The sequence below is a fragment of the Panthera leo genome, chromosome F2, assembly GCF_018350215.1.
Source record: "Panthera leo isolate Ple1 chromosome F2, P.leo_Ple1_pat1.1, whole genome shotgun sequence".
Lineage (NCBI taxonomy): Eukaryota > Metazoa > Chordata > Mammalia > Carnivora > Felidae > Panthera > Panthera leo.
In genome coordinates, this window is record NC_056695.1 from 83,106,457 (window position 1) to 83,126,032 (window position 19,576).

At 44.7% G+C, this 19,576-nt stretch overlaps 1 protein-coding gene across 2 annotated transcripts; it reads right to left on the reverse strand.

The window, feature by feature from the left end:
* Positions 1-1,139: 1,139 nt before the first annotated feature.
* Positions 1,140-19,186, reverse strand: ZNF16 (zinc finger protein 16). Of its 2 annotated transcripts, none has more exons than XM_042923614.1 (3): positions 19,056-19,186; positions 15,532-15,736; positions 1,140-3,314 (listed from the first exon to the last, which is right to left on the reverse strand). In XM_042923614.1, exons 2-3 carry the CDS (start codon positions 15,725-15,727, stop codon positions 1,468-1,470), a joined length of 2,043 nt encoding a protein of 680 aa, XP_042779548.1. In that variant the 5' UTR covers positions 15,728-15,736; positions 19,056-19,186; the 3' UTR covers positions 1,140-1,467. The 2 variants fall into 2 exon arrangements, with proteins under 2 accessions (XP_042779548.1, XP_042779549.1); XM_042923615.1 differs by lacking the exon at positions 19,056-19,186 and adding an exon at positions 18,657-19,029.
* Between the last annotated feature and the right edge of the window lie 390 nt (positions 19,187-19,576).

Here is a 19,576-nt window from a genome sequence, read left to right on the forward strand (position 1 = left end):
CTTGCTGTGTCCCTATGAATGGCATGTAGTAAGTATCTCACAAGTATTCACTGGGGGGTGGGGGTGGGGTTGTAGAATCCAGGCTGGACAATGGGGAATGTGAAGCCAGAAAGGATTGCCTGACAGTGAGACAGAATGAGGGTTAACAGATGGAGGTCTCCATGGAGTAGAAAGATGAGCAAGTGAGGATAACAGAGCAAGGCTGTCACCAAACTGCAAGTGTGACAGTTTGTTATCTAGCATATTGCCTTGGGAAAACAGGGCTGAAGTGGAGGGGAGTGAGTGAGTAGTGATGGGCTACCCTGATGGCCTCTGAGAGAAGGGTAGGCAGCCCACTGTAGCCCAAGCCCATGGAACCAAGCTGCGCACCCTTGATCCAACTTTCACATACTTCTCTCTTCAAACCTCTCCCTCCTCATTTGCAGCTGATGATTCTGCCTCTACATCCTTGAAAGCAGAGAAGTCAAGCCCTTATCTTCCTACCTCAACTGCAAACCTGACTACATCTGCCCATTAATGCCTTTCCTCCTGAACCATGAGGGAAGTGCTTCTCCGTCCACCCATCCTAGGATACTCCTAAATTGAGACCTGGTGGCTGGCACCCAGGGGCCTCTCTCGTGGCAGATGTGTTGCTTCTGGGCCAACTCCCCCTGCTCACGGAGAAGGGCACAGCTCTGGGAAACTGAGGAGAGGCCGGTCCCCACCTACTGGGGGCACTCACAGGTCCTCCATAAATGTCTGGCGATGAATGGGCCTGGGAGAAAACAACCTGGGAACTTGTGGGGAGAACAGGAGGGGCATGGAGAGGGCAGGCCTCTGTGGGGCCAACAGCCAGGACCATAAGGCACAGAGCTGGGAAGTTGGGAAACACCTGCATGTGTACTTGTGCAGCAACCCTGAGCGGAACTGTAAGCAGAAAGCATGACCTCAGACTCAGGCACAAGGGCAAGGGGGGCGAAGGGGTCCTGCATCCAGTGACTGTATGGGAGGGTCAAGAAAGGGTGAGGAACTGGTGGTAATGACTACACACCACTTCTGGGAAGGATGACTATAATTCAAACTGAAAAGCTCGACCTGATATATGTAAACAGAGTATCATTATAACTATAGAAAAGAACTCACTATGACTAATTACCAAATAAAAGAATTACTGTTGTTATTTTGAACCAAATGTCAGTTTACTTTTTTGGTTCTGTTTGATTATAGTAATAAACTCTATTCATGAATATGCATCTTCTATCATCCTTTTCCTCCTAATAAATGTGGCAGTCTGATAACAAAATGTATAAACAAAACAAGCAAGAAACAAGAGGTCACAGGAGGCTGGAATGATGACAGGGGAAGGAGGGTTGAGGTTTTTTGGACAGTGGGATATGGGTTTACAGGGCAGCAAGTGAGCCTGGCTTCAAGTCTGGGAAGTGGGTGAGGCTGGGACATGGCCAGAGGAGTCGGGAATGGAGCTCTGTTTCACTCCCTAGCATGGATCAGCTGGTGTTTGACCAACTTGGACCGCTGGCTGAAGGCTTTCCCACAAGCAGAGCAGTCGTAAGGCTTCACGCCGGTGTGGATCCTTTGGTGCTGGATGAGGACCGAACGCTGACTGAAGGCTTTCCCACACTCACTGCACTTATATGGCCTTTCGCCAGTGTGGATTATCTGATGTTGAATAAGGTGTGAACTCTGGCTGAAGCCCTTACCACATTCAACACATGTGTATGGCTTCTCGCCAGTGTGAACTTTCTGGTGGTGAATAAGGTTTGAGCTTCGGTTGAAGGCTTTACCACACTGGTTACATTCATGAGGTTTCAATCCATTATGGATTCTCTGATGCTGAATGAGAGTTGAACTCTGGCTGAAGGTTTTTCCACATTCGGTACATTCATAGGGTTTCTCCCCAGTGTGAACGCGCTGGTGAAGGATAAGGTTGGAGCTCCTACCAAATGTTTTTCCACATTCCCGACACTCATAGGGTTTGTCACCCGTGTGCACACCCTGATGCTGAATGAGAGCCGAACTGTGGCTGAAGGCCTTCCCACAGATGCTACATTCATACGGCTTCTCTCCTGTGTGGATTATTTGGTGCTTTCTGAGCACTGAGCTGTAACTAAAGGCTTTTCCACACACATTACACACATGAGGTTTTTCTCCAGTGTGAATTCTTCGATGCTGAATGAGGCTTGAACTCTGACTGAAGGCCTTCCCGCAGTCACTGCACTTATAGGGTTTCTCTCCAGTGTGAACCCTGTGATGCTTAATGAGGTTGGAGACCCGGCTGAATGGTTTGCCACACTCATTACACTCATAAGGTCTCTCTCCAGTGTGAACTCTCTGATGCTTCCTCAGGTGTGAGCTCTGGCTGAATGCTTTCCCACACTCATTACACTGGAAAGGCTTCTCACCTGTATGAATCCTATGGTGTTTAATGAGATTTGAGCTCCGCCTAAAGGCCTTCCCACATTCGTTGCACACATACGGCTTCTCTCCAGAATGAATTCTTTGATGCTGGATGAGGTTTGAGCTCCGCCTAAATGCCTTCCCACATTCACTGCATTCATAGGGTTTCTCACTCATGTGAGACTTCTGGTGCTTTTTAAGGCTTGAGTTCTGGCTGAAGGCTTTTCCACATTCATTGCATACGTAAGGCTTCTCACCACTGTGGTTAATCTGATGCCTAATGAGGTTAGAATGCACACTGAAGGTTTTCCTGCACTCGCTGCACTGGTAGGGTTTTACACTCACATGAGACCTCTGATGACTTTTAAGAAATGAATTCTGACTGAAGGATTTTCCACATTCATTGCATATGAAGGACTTCTGTCCAGCATGGATTGTCTGATGCTGGATAAGATCAGGGTTTCCTCTGAAGGTTTTCCCACAATCATTACATATGAGTGGGCTTTCGGCTACGTGAAGCCCTTCATGGCTAGTTAACTCCACACTGTGTTGGAAGCTGTGGCCACACATGTCATACATATGTGTTCTCTCTTCTGTAGGAATTCCCTGAGATGCCATTGGGTTTGGGCTCAGACTGAAGCTTCTCACAAAGTCATTACAGCCTAGCTCTTTCTCTAAGGTGCTGCTAAGGAGCACTGCCACTGGTGTGAAGCCCCGCTCCTGGTAGTGGGACTGCACCTGTTTCTCATTGTCAGGGGCTGCCCAATCTCCCTCCAGGACATCCTCACAGAGTTCTCCAAGCTCAGAAGCCTGGGAAAAATCACTGGTATAGTTTTCTGATACTTCTGCCTGTGATTCCAAATCCTCAGAAACTTCTCTCTTCTGAAGAAACTCCTTGTCCTCAGTCCTGGTGTCCCAATCTGAAATAACAAACACAGTCACTTGGAAGAAAACAGGAAAATACAGATGACACATCTGGGAACGTGGGACCCATTAGGGGTGGTAGTCCTAGATCTCTCAAGGGGGCCACAGAGGGGGCTGGGATGGCTTTGAGGGGACAAGGCTGCAGGGCATTCAACCTACAAGACTGACCCTCACTCCCCTGACCCATATCTCAGAAAATCACCTGTAGTCCCCCCACTGGCTCAGGCCAAAATCCTGCCCCTCAACTGTCCCTTTCCTGTCTCACAGCAGGTCATCAGCAAGTCTTGTGAGCTCTACCCTGGAGCGCCTCAAATGCAGGCACTCACCATTCCCACCATTACATGCCTTATGCTATATTGTTAAACACTCTACCGTTTTTTCTTTCCCACAATGTTTCTTGGGCCAGTATTTGTTTTCTTAGCACCAACTAATGGCATTCAGGCTTTGCCTCAGAAGTCGCCAGTACAGAGAGGCAGGCTCTCTGCTGGCAGGTGCAGAGGGACCTGTTCCGTTCAGAGAAGCAAGGGTGGTTCTGATTGCATAGTAGGCTAAGAACTGCAGTAGGGACTTGCCTAAAATATCAGATTCTGTCCCGTCAACAAAGAGGCCTTCAGAGACTGAGCCCTGTCCTGCCAAAGCAACGCTTACCCCCTAAAAGCTGCAATTCTAACCGGCATTAGCTGGACAATTCTGTGCCCTGGTACAATGTTTTAAGCTGCTGTGTCCATCTTTCTGAAGGCAGAAATGTGCACAACGTTCCTCATCACACTAGAAAGGCTCTGCCTGGGTGGCTCAGTCTGTTAAGCATTCGACTCTTGACTTCAGCCCAGGTAATGATCTCACGGTTCAGGCTTTGTGCTGACAGCTTGGAGCCTACTTGGGATTCTCTCTCTCTCTGCCCCTCACTTGCTCTCTCTCAAAATAAATAAAAAAAACATTAAGGGAAAAAAAGGCTCTGACACCTCTCCCTCTTCTCCCTTCACACCTGAAGGAACAAGGAAACCCTCACTCCCCTGGATCTCTCTCTCAAAGATCTTAAGTTTCTGTCTCATTCAAATGGAGACACCCAGACCACTCTGTTGCAGTTTTTTCCTGCCTGGATGTGTAGTAGTTTATCTGCCCTCCCACCTTTCCCTCCTGCCCAGACAGCCTAGTTACATCAGAGCATTTCAACATCCTCCCAGGCCCTTCCTGAGCTCACCCTCACCTTTGCTGTTATTCCCTGAGCAAGATGGATGCACTCACCTTACGATCTACCCCACTTGGAACATCCTCCCCAGATAGTCCTCATACTCTTTCCTTTACTTCTGCCTGGTCTCTGCTCAAACACACTTCACTGGGCATATCTTCTTTGACCATTGCCCCTTCTTGCTGTCTCCTGTACAGCCCTGATTGCTTCCTTACAGGGCTCCATGTCCTGGGACTGGGGCGGCTTCTGGCCATAGTCAGTAGTATTGAGTATGTGGGTGAAGGCCACCCCCCACTCTGCTTCCTTATGCTTATTGCCCTCTGACCTGCCCCTCAGTTCAGGCCAACACTGCCTTTCCCCACCTGCAAGTTCTAGAATCTAACACAACAGCATTCTGTGTCCCTGCCTCATCTGGACACTTCTATTCCCCTTGGAGCCACCAGTAATCTCAATGCAGACTTGGCCTGGCCACACAATCATCCTACCTGCCTGCCATGCCCACACATCTGGTAGTGACAGTTTATGCTCCAGACACACTGTGTAGTGGCATCCCCAGCTGGAAGCCCCTACACACTCCTTGCCCATTGCATGGAGTCTGTCCCAGACTCTTATGGAACTCAGCCACATGGCTGGCTTAACACATGGTGCCGTGCTTTACCCTTCTGCTGACCCTCGGGCAGACCCTTCATCACTTGCTGCACACAGGCTGACCATATTTTTCCATGAGTCTCAGTGCCCCTCAGGTCAGGAGCCCTGGCTCTGGGGTGTTTAGGAAATGTCCACATGATGCTGGGCCCTTAGGAGTAATGGGGGGAGGGCTCAGCGAGGACTGCAGGGACAGACAGGGAGGCTGCTATGGGAAACAAAGGTCTGGACAGAATGGCCTAAGGCTCATTACGCCCTCCATGCCCCAGTGACTGACCTAGGGAGCCTCCCACCTTCTTCTGGCTGTGTGTGGAGAAGGGACCAGAAGGGGATGACATACAGGAGCCAATGAACCTTTTCCATAAATGGTTGGAGAGTACCCATTTTAGGCTTTGTGGCTGTATGGTCTTGGTTATATGGTCTGCTTTGTTACAACCCTGAAAAGAATGTCAAAACCATTCTTTGCTTGCAGGCCATTAAAAACAAAACAAAACAAAACAAAACAAAACAAAACAAAACAAAAAACAAAACAAAACAAAACTCCAATACTGGCTAGCTGGATCTGGCCTGTGGGTCACAGTTTGTTGACACTAAGATTCCTGGTGTGGCTCAGGAGATGGTGGCCATGAGGACTGATTTTCAGGCCCAAGCCACTGTTGACCTGGAAGCTTTTATTGAAACAGGAGACAAAACTGGGTCCTACGGGTGAGGATGGTGAGATGTCACTTCGGATTTAGTCAATCTGATGTAATTCTTCTCTACAACTTAAGAACTGTTGGAAACGATGAAAGTGCCTCTTTTTAAAGGAAATATAAAATAAAAAAATGTGGTTTCCCTTAAGAAAATCTCTTTCTCTGAGACAGACAGAGACAGAAAGAGACTTGAAACCAAATGCAGCTGTTTGTACTGTCCTTGCCATTCCCATGACTGATCTCCACTAAAGAAAAGGGTGAGGACTCTGAGTCCTTCTAGAACACAACAAACTTACCAGTATTTCCTGAGAGGAAAAAAACACTCTTCAAAGATCTTTATCATAGGTGGCTTCCAGGTTTATGGAAAACAGCTTAGGTAAGTGCCCAAGTCAAAGCCATGCTCATGTGACTACCGCACATGACTGTGGTGCACTGGCTACTGCTGGTGGCACAGCAGTGACCTCACCTAGCACCTCACTCAGCACCTGCCATACAGACTCCAAGTGGCATCATACTCAGCTGGGGGCTCCACTAGTATTCCATCTCCTGAGCAGCTTTCATCTCACTTTACTTCATTTATTGAGGTGACATTTACAAAAATTGTTTTAAATGAACATTTCAGTGGCACTTAGTACATTTACAATGTTGTGCAATGACCACCTCTATCACCAACCATTTCCATCACTCCAAAGTAAAGCATCTTACCCATTACAGTTTATCTTATCTCCCCTCCCCAACTCCTAGCAACCATCAATCTGCATTTTGCCTCTATACATTTATCTATTCCTGATTATCTCATAAGAATGGAATCCTCTTACATGTGACTTATGTCTGGATTCTTTCACTTAGTCTAATATATATATATATATATATATATATTTTTTTTTTTTTTTTTTTTTTTTTTTTTTTTTTTTTGGAAATTCATCCACACTGTAGCATGAAGCAGTGTTTCATTTGTTTTTTGTTTTTTTTTTTTGGATGAATAATACTCCATTGTATGGACATACTACATTTTGTTTATCCATTCATCCACTGATGGACATGAGAACTGTTTGCTTCTTTGGGCTACTGTGAACATTGCTTCAATAAATATGATATACATGTGTTTGAGTACCTGTCTTCAACTCTTTGGGTATGTATCTAGCATTGCTGGGTCCTATGATAATGCTTAAAAAAAATTTTTTTTTTAATGTTTATTTTTGAGACAGAGAGAGCTCAAGCAGGGGAGGCGCAGAGAGAGAGGGTGACATAGAATCTGATACAGGCTACAGGTTCTGAGCTGTCAGCACAGAGCCTGACACAGGGCTCGAACCCACCAACTGCGAGATCATGACCTGAGCTGAAGTCCGATGCTCAACCGACTGAGCCACTCAGGCACCCATATGATAATGCTTTATTTAAACTTTTGAGCAACTGCCAAATTTTATTCCATAGTGGCTGCACCACTTTATATTCTCACCGGCAAAGTATGAGAGTTCCAATTTCTCTACATCCCTGAAAACACTTGCTATATATTTATTAAACCATCCTAGTAGATATGAAGTGGTAATCTTGTTGTGGTTTTGATTTGTATTTCTTAAACGACTGAATACATTTAAGCATCTTTTCATATGTTTTTTGGCCATTTGCATGTTTTCTTTTGGGAAGTGTTTATTCAAGTTCTTTGCCCATTTTAAAATTGGGTTGTCTTGGGGCGCCTGGGTGGCGCAGTCGGTTAAGCGTCCGACTTCAGCCAGGTCACGATCTCGCGGTCCGTGAGTTCGAGCCCCGCGTCAGGCTCTGGGCTGACAGCTTGGAGCTCGGAGCCTGGAGCCTGTTTCCGATTCTGTGTCTCCCTCTCTCTCTGCCCCTCCCCCGTTCATGCTCTGTCTCTCTCTGTCCCAAAAATAAATAAAAAAACGTTGGAAAAAAAAAAATTAAAAAAAAAAAATAAAATTGGGTTGTCTTTTATTGTTGAGTTGTAAGAGTTCTTTTTTTTTTTTTTAATACATTTTAGGACTTTATTATTTTCAAAATGTTTATTCATTTTGAGAGAGAGAGAGAGAGAGAGAGACAGAGAGGGGGAGAGAGAGAGAGAGAGAGAGAGAGAGAGAGAGAGAGAGAGAGAGAGAGAGAATGAATCCTAAGCAGGCTCCATGCCATCAGCACTGAGCTTAACATGTGGCTCAATCTCACAAACCATGAGATCATGACCTGAGCCAAAATCAAGACTCAGATGCTTAACTGACTGAGCCACCCAGGCACTCTGAGTTGTAGTTCTTTATATATTCTGGGTACTAGACCCTTATCAGAAATACACTTGGCACAGAATTTTCACCCATTCTGTAGGATGTCTTTTTACTTTCTTGATAATGTCCTGTTTTGTTTTGTTTTTGATTTTATTTTAGAGAAAGAGAGAATGCATGAGTGGGGGAGATGGGAAGAGGGAGAGAGAGAATCTTAAGCAGGCTCCATGTTGATCTCATGACTCTGGGATCATGGCCTGATCTGAAAGTAAGAGTCAGATGTTCAATCGATTAAGCCACCCAGGCCTCCCAATAATGTCCTCTGATACCCAAAAGTTCTAAGTTATGATACAGTCCAACTTACCCATCTTTTTCTCTTACTGCTCATGCTTTGGTGTCATATTTAAGAATCTATTGCCAAACCCAAGGTCGTAAATTTACCTGTTTTCTTGTAAGAGTTTTATGACTTTATTACTTATATTTAGGTTGGTGGGCCGTTTTAAGTTAATTTTTGTATACAGTATGAAGTAGGGGTCCCAGTTTATTCTTTTGCATGTGGATATCCACTTGTCCCAGCATCTTTTGCTGAAGAGTTATCTTTTCTCCCTGAATGGTCTTGGCATCCATGTTGAAAATCAATTTGTCATAAATGTCTGGGTTTATTTCTAGGCTCTCAATTCTATTCCATTGACCAAAATGTTTTGATTACTGCAGCTTTGTAGTAATTTTAGAAACTAGTAAGTATGAGTTCTCTCACTTTGTTCTCCCTTTTCAAGCTTGTTTTGACTGTTTAGGGCCTTTTGTAATTCTATCTGAATTTGAGGACTATTCAATTACTGCAAAAAAAAAGGCCATTGGAATTTTGCTAGGATTTGTACTGAATTTGTAGATTGCTCTGGATAGCATGGACATTTTAACACTGTTAAGTCCAATTCATGGACTTGATGTCTATTTAGGTATCTGTTAATTTTTGTCAAGGCTTTGTAATTCTCAACACACAAGTCTCTCACTTCCTTGGTTAAATTTATTTGTATTTGTTTTTTTCTTTTGATGCTATTAAATGATGCTAGCTGTGGGTACTTCACGAATGCCTTTTTACATGTTGAGGAGGTTCCCCTGTATTGAGTTTTCTGCTGTTTTTTTTTTTTTTTTTTAATCACAGAGTGTTTATTTTGTCAAACACTTTTTCTGCATCGAGATGATTACATTCTATTAGTTCTATTCATTCTATTAATGTGGTAAGTGACATTGGTTTCGTTATGTTAAACTACCTTTAAACATTTTTTTTAAAGTTCATTTATTTTTGAGAGAAAGAGAGAGTGGGGGAGGAGCAGAGAGGGAGAGGGTGAGAATCCCAAGCTGGCTCTGTGCTATCAGCATGGAACCTAGCACAGGGCTCAATCCCACGAACCGTGAGATCTTGACCTTAGCCAAAATCAAGAGTTGGACACTTAAATGACTGAGCCACCCAGGTGCCCCATGTTAAACTACCTTTGTATTCATTCCTGGGTTACATCCCACTTGGTCATGGGATGTATTCTTGAGTCACTCGGGTAATTTTTTTTGTTTTTAGGAATTTTTTTCATTGATGCTATATGATCTATATGATTTGTTGGTGTAGAACTGTTAACAGTCTTCTTTTATACTCCTGTTTTGTAAGATTGGTAATAATGTACATTTCTGAATTTTTAAATTTTTGTGTCAGAGGTTTGTCAATTTTAATCTTTTTAAAAAACCCAACTTTTGATTTTGTTGAATCTCTACTGTTTTCTACTTTCTATTTCATTCATCTGTGCTCTAATGTTTATTATTTCCTTCCTTCTGTTACCTTTGGGTTTAGTTTCCTTTTTTTTTTTTTTGGTAGTTCCTTAAGATATCAAATTAGGTTACTGCTATAAATTTCCCCTTTGGCACTACCTTCCTTGCATACCGTAACTTTTTGTTTGTTTTGTCTGCAGACATTTTCCAATTTCCTTTGATTTCTTCTTTGACCCCCTGGTTAAGAGTATGTTGTTTTATTTCTACATATTTGTGAATTTTTCAATTTTCCTGCTGTTATTGACTGGAAATAATACTTTACATGACTTCAACTGTTTTCAACTTATTAAAATTTATTTTTGGCCCTAACATATATGGTCTATGTTGGAGAATGTCCATATACACTTGAGAAGAGTATGTGCACTTTTGGGTGGTGTGTACATATATGTCTGTTAGGTCTGATTGATTTATTGTGTTGTTCAAGTACCCTATCTCATTATTGATCTTCTGTCTAGATGTTCTATCCATTTTTGGAAATGAGGTACTAAAGTCTCCAACTATTAATGTAGAACTATCCATTTCTCCCTTCAAATGTATATTTGCTTCATATATTTGGGAGTTCTCTTTTTGCATGTAGAAGTTTATAACTATCTTCCTGACGAATTGATTTCTTTTATCCAAACATAAGTTCCTTCTTTTCTCTTATAGTTTTTAACTTAGTTTATTTTGTGTGGTATTGTAGCATAGCTCTCTTTTGGTTACTATTTATTTGCATGTAATATCTTTTTTTCACCTTTCACCTTAAACTTATTTGTGTCTTTGGATCTAAAGTAAGCCTCTTGTAGACATTATAGTTGGATCATGCTTTTTCATCCACTGTGTTAATATCAGCCTTTGGAGAGCTTAAACCATTTACAATTAAAATAATTACTGATAAGAAAGGATGTACTTCATTTTGCTATTTATTTTTGGTATCTCACCTTTTTTTGTCCCTTGTTTCCTCTATTATTGTCTTCTTTTGTGTTATTTTTTGTAGTGTACCATCTTAATTTTCTTCTTTCTTCCTTTTATGTATATTTTAAAGATATTTTCTTTTTTTTTTTTTTTTTTTTTTTTTTAATTTTTTTTTCAACGTTTTTTATTTATTTTTGGGACAGAGAGAGACAGAGCATGAACGGGGGAGGGGCAGAGAGAGAGGGAGACACAGAATCGGAAACAGGCTCCAGGCTCCGAGCCATCAGCCCAGAGCCTGACGCGGGGCTCGAACTCACAGACCGCGAGATCGTGACCTGGCTGAAGTCGGACGCTTAACCGACTGCGCCACCCAGGCGCCCCTTAAAGATATTTTCTTAGTGGTACAATGGGGATTGTACAATGGGGACAATTAACATCCTAATATCCTGAAGCAATGTAGCATGGTCCCCCCATCCCAGCTGTTTTAGTTTTTATTCCTCCAGCTTTACTGAAACATAACTGACATACATCATCATATAAGTTTAATCACAATGTGATTATTTGTATACTGATACATGTACACTGTAAAATGATTACCATCATAAGGTTAGTTAACACATCCGTCACTTTACAGTTACCTTTTTTTTTTTTTTTTTTTAAGTGATCTCTATACCCAATGTGGGGCTTGAACTCATGACCCTGAATTGAACAGTCAGATGCTCTACTGACTGAGCCAGCCAGGCAACCCCTTTTATTGTGGTAAGAACTTTTAAGGTCTACTCTCTTAGCAATTTTCAAATATAGAATATAGTTAATTATAGTCACCATGCTGTACATAATATCCCCAGAATATAACCATCAAGTATGAACTGATATCAACTTAGCCACAGCAGCATACAAAAACTCTGCTCTTATACACCTCTGTTCCCTACTTTCATGTTGTCAGAAATGTATCTTTATACGTTGTGTTTAATAACACAGATTTATAATTATTTTTACAAATTTGTCTTTTAAATCATTTAGGAAATAAAAGTAGAGTTATAAACTAACAATACAATAATAGTAGTTTTTATAATTACCTATACAGTTACCTTTACCAGAGATTTTTATTTATTTATATAGCTTTTAGTCCCTACCCAGTGTCCTTTCATCTTAACCTGTAGGACCTTTAGCATTTCTTATAGGGCAGGTCCACTGGTAATAAACACCCTTAGCTTTTATCTGGAAATATCTAATATCATTTTTTAAAGGGTAAATCTGCCAGATATGGAATTCTTGGTTGCCAGTTTTTTTCTGTCTCTCAGCACTTTAAATAGGTCATCCCACTGCCTTCCAACCTCCACGGGCTCTGATAAGAAACTGGCTACTGCTCTTATTCAGGATCTCTTATAAGGGACGGGTCACTTTTTTTGTTGTTTTCAAGATTCTGTCTTTTGACAATATGATTATGAGTCTTTGTGTGAATCTCTTCAAATCTATCCTAGTTGGGAGTTTGTTGCACTTTTTGAATGCATATATTCATATCTTTCATCAAATTTGAGACATTTTGGCCATTAATTCTTCATATATTCTTTCTGCCCCTTTCTCTCTTTTTTCCATAACGTGTATGTTGGTTTGACTGATGGTATTCCATAGGTCTATTAGGCCATGTTCATTTTTTTTCAACCTTTAGTCTTCCTGCTCCTCAGACTGAATAATTTCAACGGTTCCACCATCAAGTATGCTGATTCTTCAGGTTTGTCTGCTCCAATCTGTTGTTGAAACCCTCTAGTGAATCCATTTGTTATTGTACCTTTCAACTCTAGAAGTTCTGTTGTTTCTTTTTAGAATTATGTAACTATATATTGTGTAATTATATAAATCTAAAACCTCTAGGTATTTTATTTGCACATTGTTTTTCTGGTTTCTCTTAGTTGCATGAGCACATTAAAGATAGCTGGTTTACAGTCTGTCAAGTATCTGTGCTTTTTTAGGGACACTTTCTGCCACTTAATTTTTTTTCCTTTGAAGGGCGAGCCTTATTTTCCTTTTTCTTTGTATTCTTTGTAATTTTTTGTTAAAAGCTGGACATTTGAATATTTATTGTGATAACTCTGTAAATCAGTCTCTCCCTCCTCCAGGGTTTGCTGTTCCTGATTGTTGAAGGCTACAATCATCTGTTCATCTAGTGACTTTTCAAACAAGTTTTGCAAACTAAAATAAGTCTGTCATGTGAGGTCACTGAGGCCTCTGTTTCTTTAGCTCGTGTTCAGCTAGTCTTTTGACAGAGATTTCCTTGAATGCTAACAGTAAAAGAAAAGTAATACCACTCTCCCATTTTTTATGCTGGGGTACTATTTGAATACTATATATAACTATCTTAGCTTTCTGCTTTTACTGAACTTAGAGATGATCCAGAGGTGAAGTTATGATTTTCAGAGGTCTTTTCAGAGCACATTTCCTGTCCTGGGCATGTATGTGGCTTTCTACATTCCCTGATATACTGGGGTGCTTTTGAAAGTCCTCATTTCCCCAGCTTTTCCTCCTAGGCTTTAGGTGGTTGACTGTACTGTTAAGTGATATCCTAGGTGGTTGGGGAAGGTAGTTCCCCTTAGAATGTTTTTGAGTCCACTACTTTTCTGCCCTGAGTAAGTTCTGAGTTAGGCAAAACAGAGACAAGCACTTTGCATCAATACTTTATCCTACCCCACATAGCTTAGGACAAACAAAATAATTTCTAAATAGGTCTTTTTTGCTCTCTTTGGAATCAGGGACCATGATCACACACTGGGAACATAAGCTGCTCACTTTACGACTGTTACTGAGCCAGGGAATGTTTGCGGACATGAGCAAGTAAAAACACCACAGAGCTTTCCTATCATTTTTAAGTTGCCTTTTTCTTGATTTGGCATTCACTTGGTTGCTGTAAACCTATTTTCTAGATTCCTGATGAAGTTGGTCCTGGCAGTTTCTGCTTGTTTTTGTGGAGGACTGGGTATTTGGAACCACCTACTCCACCATTTAGTTCCACAAGTAGCTTTTTATTTTTTTAAATGTTTGTTTGTTTATTTAGAGAGAGTGAGCAGGGGAGGGGCAGAGAGACAGGAAGAGAGAATCCCAAGCAGGACTCCATGCTGTCAGCACAGAGCCCAACATGTGGCTTAATCCCATGAACCATGAGATCATGACCTAAGCCAAAATCAAGGGTCAGATGCTTAACCAACTGAGCCACCGAGGCTCCCCTCCCCTCACAGTGGCTTTTAAAACATGCGCCTAGGTGGCTCAGTCAGTTATGCGACTGACTTGGGCTCAGGTCATGATCTTGTGGTTTGTGAGCTGGAGTTCCATATCGGGGTCTGTGCTGACAGCTCAGAGCCTGGAGTCTGCTTCAGATTCTTTCCTTGATCCCTCTCTCTCTTCCGCTACCCTGTTCATACCCTTTCTCAAACAAAAATAAAAACATTAAAAAAAATTTAAAACATAAGTTACCATCAATCTGTTCTTTTTTAATGGAGCAGGGTTTGGCCTCTCTCACCATTCTCTGCCTAGCATACCCTTAATCACTCGGTTCACAGTCTGCCTCTGTGTGGGACAGTCAGCAGACCTGTCTCTCAGGGCTACTTCACTTCCTGGGACCTCATCATGTCTCTCATCCCCTAACACTCTCCTGCTCCAAAACACCCAGGACTGCCTTGTACCACCTCTGCTTATTGGGGAAGGTCACTGAGAGGATGCGACCACTGGTTGACTTACGAGCTGAATCCAGGCAATTGGAGGCCCCTCATCCTCTCACTTGTCCTTGGATGTACATACTGCTTGCCTTCCCTGCTCCCAGAAGCTGCCCCAAGGACAGACCCTTGAGACAGTGATATGGTGCTGAGAACATCTGGACAGTACATATGACTAAACCCAGTTAAGGCCCCTATATCAACTTTTAAGATTTGGCAGGCAGGTGCTGGGATTTACTTGTATTGCAGCCACTCATGACAAGCTTAAGTAAGTTCTCTTGCTTATTAAACTGCCACCTACCAATCGGGGTGGCCTGCCTTGTTATTCAGCTTCTCCTTCCCCTCCATGTATAGGGGCCAGTTTAAGTTATACCCAGGAAGTTAGTTGTCAAGGTCTGTCAACCAACACTGCCATTATCCCAACCTTCCCTGGTCATACAGAGTCTGTACATTGCCCGGATGTCCTGAGAATAACCACAGGTCCCTGTATTTCAGAGTGCCTTTTGTAAAATAGCCAACATCAGATCCCGGTAAGGAAAGTGAACACTACTATCCACCCTAATCACTGCTGAGAGGTCCATGAAAAAGGCAAGCTAGTTGAGGGATCTTTGGAAAAGGACTCTAGCAGTGTTCTGAAGTGGATGAGAGTGGCTGAGCAGTGTGAACACAGCCAGAAGGGAGCAGGACGAAAGCCTGAATTAGGGCAGTACCTGAATCAGGTAGGGCAGTAACTGAATCAGGCAGTACCTACCTGCCTGAATGCAGGCAACCATCATTAGCCTGGAAGTTGGGCTGGGCAGGCCTCAGCTGGTGACCATCATACCACACCCCTCCAGGTCGGGTGGGGGAAACATGTGTCCTGCTCTGGCACCAAGACAGCCTGGGGCCAGGCCAAATTCCGTTCTGATCTCTAGCCCTGGCCCTCAAGTCCATGAGGCACCCTATCCCTAATGATGACATGGTTGCCTTCTAGGGGTAAGCACAGGGTGACATGTAAAGTCCCTCTAGAATGAGGGCACCAGTGGGGGACTTGCTCCCAGTACCTGGCCGCTGATGGTGAGAGGGGGTGGTTCCTGGCTCAGTGTAGTCACAGCAGTGGGGATCACGGAGTGTTGATCCAGGGTGGGTCACAGCAGGAGCATCACTCACACACGCCTGGGCTGCAGGGATCCAAGGGGATGGTCTAGGAACTGAGGGCTCCATTTCTGCCTCTTCAGAGCGAGCTCTGAGGCTGGGCATGGCTGGGACCTGGAGACCAACAAGGATGTAGGTGAATGTGCAGGGGGCCTAGCTCCAGGGATCCATCCTCCCACCAGGTAGGGGTGTCTTTTTCTACTCCTACAGACTGAGACCAGAGGAGGGCCTGCTGCTAGGTCTCAGGAAGGGGTAAGATGCTGACCCCAGGGCAAGGTGAGCACAGTGTCCCCCTAGAAGGGATCCTGCCATGATAGAATAGTCCCACAAAACCTGCACCCACCATGGGCCCACCCCTAATTCCTGACACAATGTCCTGAAGGTGGACCATCTGATCCATTCATGGCGGACCACCATGGTATCTGAGTTGTGTCCTCCTGGCAGCATCCACAGTGGGTATCCTGTCTTCCCACTCTACCAGTGGCTCCCTCCCAGGCTTCTCCTTATCTCCCTCTTCATGTTCGTACCCCAGGGTTCACTTTTGAACCTATACCAATTTCTTTGATTAAGGAAGGCATCAAGACCCTTATGTGAAGATTCCCAAGCTTGGGCTCATCTCCAGCTCTAAATGCTCCTTCTGAGAAGATAAAATATTCTCAATGACACATGATGGGTCTGAGTTAGTGATTTCCCCCACCGCTCCCACTGCCCTGTCTCTTCAAATGCACCATGCTCTGCTCAGTGGCCCACACGTTTGTGGCAATACCCCTTGGCCCCTTATTCACACTGAACCATTGATAGATTATAATGACCCCTCTGTCCTTCAGAGACTGAGAAGACAAATCAGGAAATGCTGGCAGAAGCCCACTGTGGACACTACTTGCTTACTGGGTAGTGGGAAGTATCAGCCTTCCCAGTTGTGTTGTTTTGTTTTATAAGGCAAATGCCTGAATTAAGCTTTGATTGCTGAGGCATCCACTGCAAAGAGGCATCGATTTCAAAGATGGTTATTGGAGAATAAATGCATTGCCAGCCACTGGACTAGATAAAAAGCCTGGCTGCCTCCCCTGACTGAGACTCCTTTTAGCAATCTCGGTTGATTCTGATAACTGGTCATTTGGGTCACTCGTCATTTTTCTCTTCCTGAACTTTAAATTCCCACTCTTATGTTTTAAATTCACCAATAAAGAGTAGCCTACAAAACCCTAGGTGTCCACCTTCAACTCCAATAAAAGCAGAAGCCTAGGCCCATGCACTTCTCTCATTACTTGCCACCTCACTGTGTGGCTCCAGGTGTGCTAATCTATAGGCCCTTGTTTTGAAAGTTTCCTGATGGTTTTTGTTGCAGGTAAGAACCACAAGGGTTGATCCAACCAAATCATTGGTTTTTGACAGGCTGAGACCGCAGGAAACAGAGGAGGAAGGAGGAAGGAGGAACACAGCCAGAAGGGAGCAGGACGAAAGCCTGAATTAGGGCAGTACCTGAATCAGGTAGGGCAGTAACTGAATCAGGCAGTACCTACCTGCCTGAATGCAGGCAACCATCATTAGCCTGGAAGTTGGGAAGCCTGGAAGAAGGAGGAAACAGAGGGAGGAGCAGCACCCTGGGGCAGGGAGGCATTTAAACCAGGCCCAGGGAAAAGGGCTTAGGCAATGCCTGGTTAGAGAGGTAGGAGAAGATGGGGCAAAGATGTGGACAGAGCTCAGAGGCAGGGTCATTGGGATAGAGACTATCAGGGCCCTTGGCTGCCTGAGTGGTGAGGCACTGGCCACATTTCTATATTAGGACAGACAGAACTAACCTGACACTGGTGCTCAGGGGAATGGCACAGACAAGATTCAAAGCAGGGACAGCACTGACTTAAGGTGTCTGTCTATGCAGCAGCAGAACAGAGCAGATGCTGCTTCCATGGGGGGAACCTTCACTCTCCCTCTTCCAAGGGGAGACTCAGTCATTTGCAATATTCATTCAGTTCACTTTATTTTAAAGTTCATTTATTTTGAGAAAGAGAGTTTGCATGCAGGAGGGGCAGAGAGAGAGGGGGAGGGAGAGAGAGAATCCCAAGCAGGCTCCGCACTGTTAGCATGGAGCCTGATGTGGGGTTTGAACTCGTGAACCCTGAGGTCATGACTTGAGCTGAAATCAAGAGTTAGACGCTTAACTGACTCAGCCACCCAGGCGCCCCAGTTCATTTTATTTTAAAATTCTTGAAGGCGCACCTAGGTAGCACAGTTGGTTAAGCATCCTACTTTTGACCTAGGCTCAGGTCGTGATCTCACAGTTCCTGAGTTTGAACCCCGCACTGGCGTCTCCTCTGATCGTGCAGAGCCTGTTTGGGATTCTGTCTCTCCTTCTCCCCTGCTTATGCGTGTGTTTGCTCTCTCTTGCTTTCAAAATAAATAAACTTAAAAAAAGAAAATAAAATTCTTGAAATTATCATCACTGTCACTGAATGGAGGCACAATCATATGGCTCAAATATGAACAGGCAAAAAAGAACTTCCTGGCCAGCCACTGAGTTCCCCTTCCCAGTTGTTAATGTATCCTTCCAGAACAGTCTATGCTCATTTTACACCTTGTTTTTCTCACCTCAGTATATGTGGGAACTTGCCCAGGAGGCTATAAACCCAATCTATTGGGTCAATCTATGGTAAACAGAACGTCCCTCAACACCCATGTCCACATCCCACTCCCCGGAACCTGTGGATATGATACACTACACAGCAAAAGAGACTTTGCAGAGAGAATTAGCTTGGTGGACCCAATCTAATTACATGAGCCATTGCTGGCTCTGAGATGCAAGGTCTCTGTGCAAAGATTGGGACCTCAAGAGCTAAGGACAGTCAGCAAGGAAACAGACACTTCAGTTCAATAACCCCAAAGGATTCGATTCTGCCAACAAGCCTGGAAGCAGATTCTCTCAGCTAAGAGCCCAACAGGGTGCTGAGCAGAGACAACTGGGAAAGACAAGCAGACAGCAGCCCACTGCAGGCATCCACAGGATGGACACGGCTCATCCCTCAGCCCCACTCACGTGGAGGAGAATAAATTCCTCTCTCCTCAGAGCTTCTTCGCCACCTGAAGAGTGAATCCATCACCCGAGGCCTCCAGGCGACAAGCGACAACCTCACTTCTCATGCAGCTCAGTACAGTTCTGACGTTCGCACCCAAGTCCAGAGGCCTCTCCCGAACCCCAACCCCCATGCGCCAGACACCGCACCCCTGCCCCGTCGCCTAAGGCAGCTTCGCCACGCAGCTTTGAGGCAGGCTCCGGGGCGGGTCAGGATCGGCCGTCCTGGGCACCCTCTGGGGGGCGCCCCTCAGGCCCGCTCCGGGGAGGGGCCTCCGAGGCCCCAACCCCGCCCAGGCCGAGCCGCCCGCCTGCCCCTCTTCCCACGACGCCCCGCCTAGACCACCCGTGGCCGGCACCCACCGCTGGGGTATCGGAGTCACGCGGGAGCGCGGTCCAAAACGTGGGGGTTTCGCCGGCTCGAACTCCCCACTCCGGGTAATCTCTCCCGGCACCGCCGCAGAAGTACTGCGGCTGGGCCCCGAGACGGACCCCGGAAGTCCCTCTCCCGACTTCCGGGCCAACGTCGTCGCTCTAGGCGGCCGGAGGCCAGAGCGACTTGGTGGTCCCGCCCCTGGTCCGGCGCGGAGGTGGAGCTCCCTAGCTTTCCTGCTTCAGAGTCGACCGAGCCACCAGTGCGGTGGCGACTAAATGTGAAAATACGACGGTTAGAAATGCAGAAGAATGAGCCGTGCCGCTGTAGTGAGACTTGGATGCCCAATTCCTGGAATGAAACAGACTGCAGCTTGATGAAAACATGAGGGCGCACGTGGTAGAACTGAATCCCTAAATCAGTAAATGATGGGGCAGATAGATGGAAAAACTGAAATTCCTTACATAGATAATACACATTTAGTGGGAGTGTCCATGGAACATTTACAGAA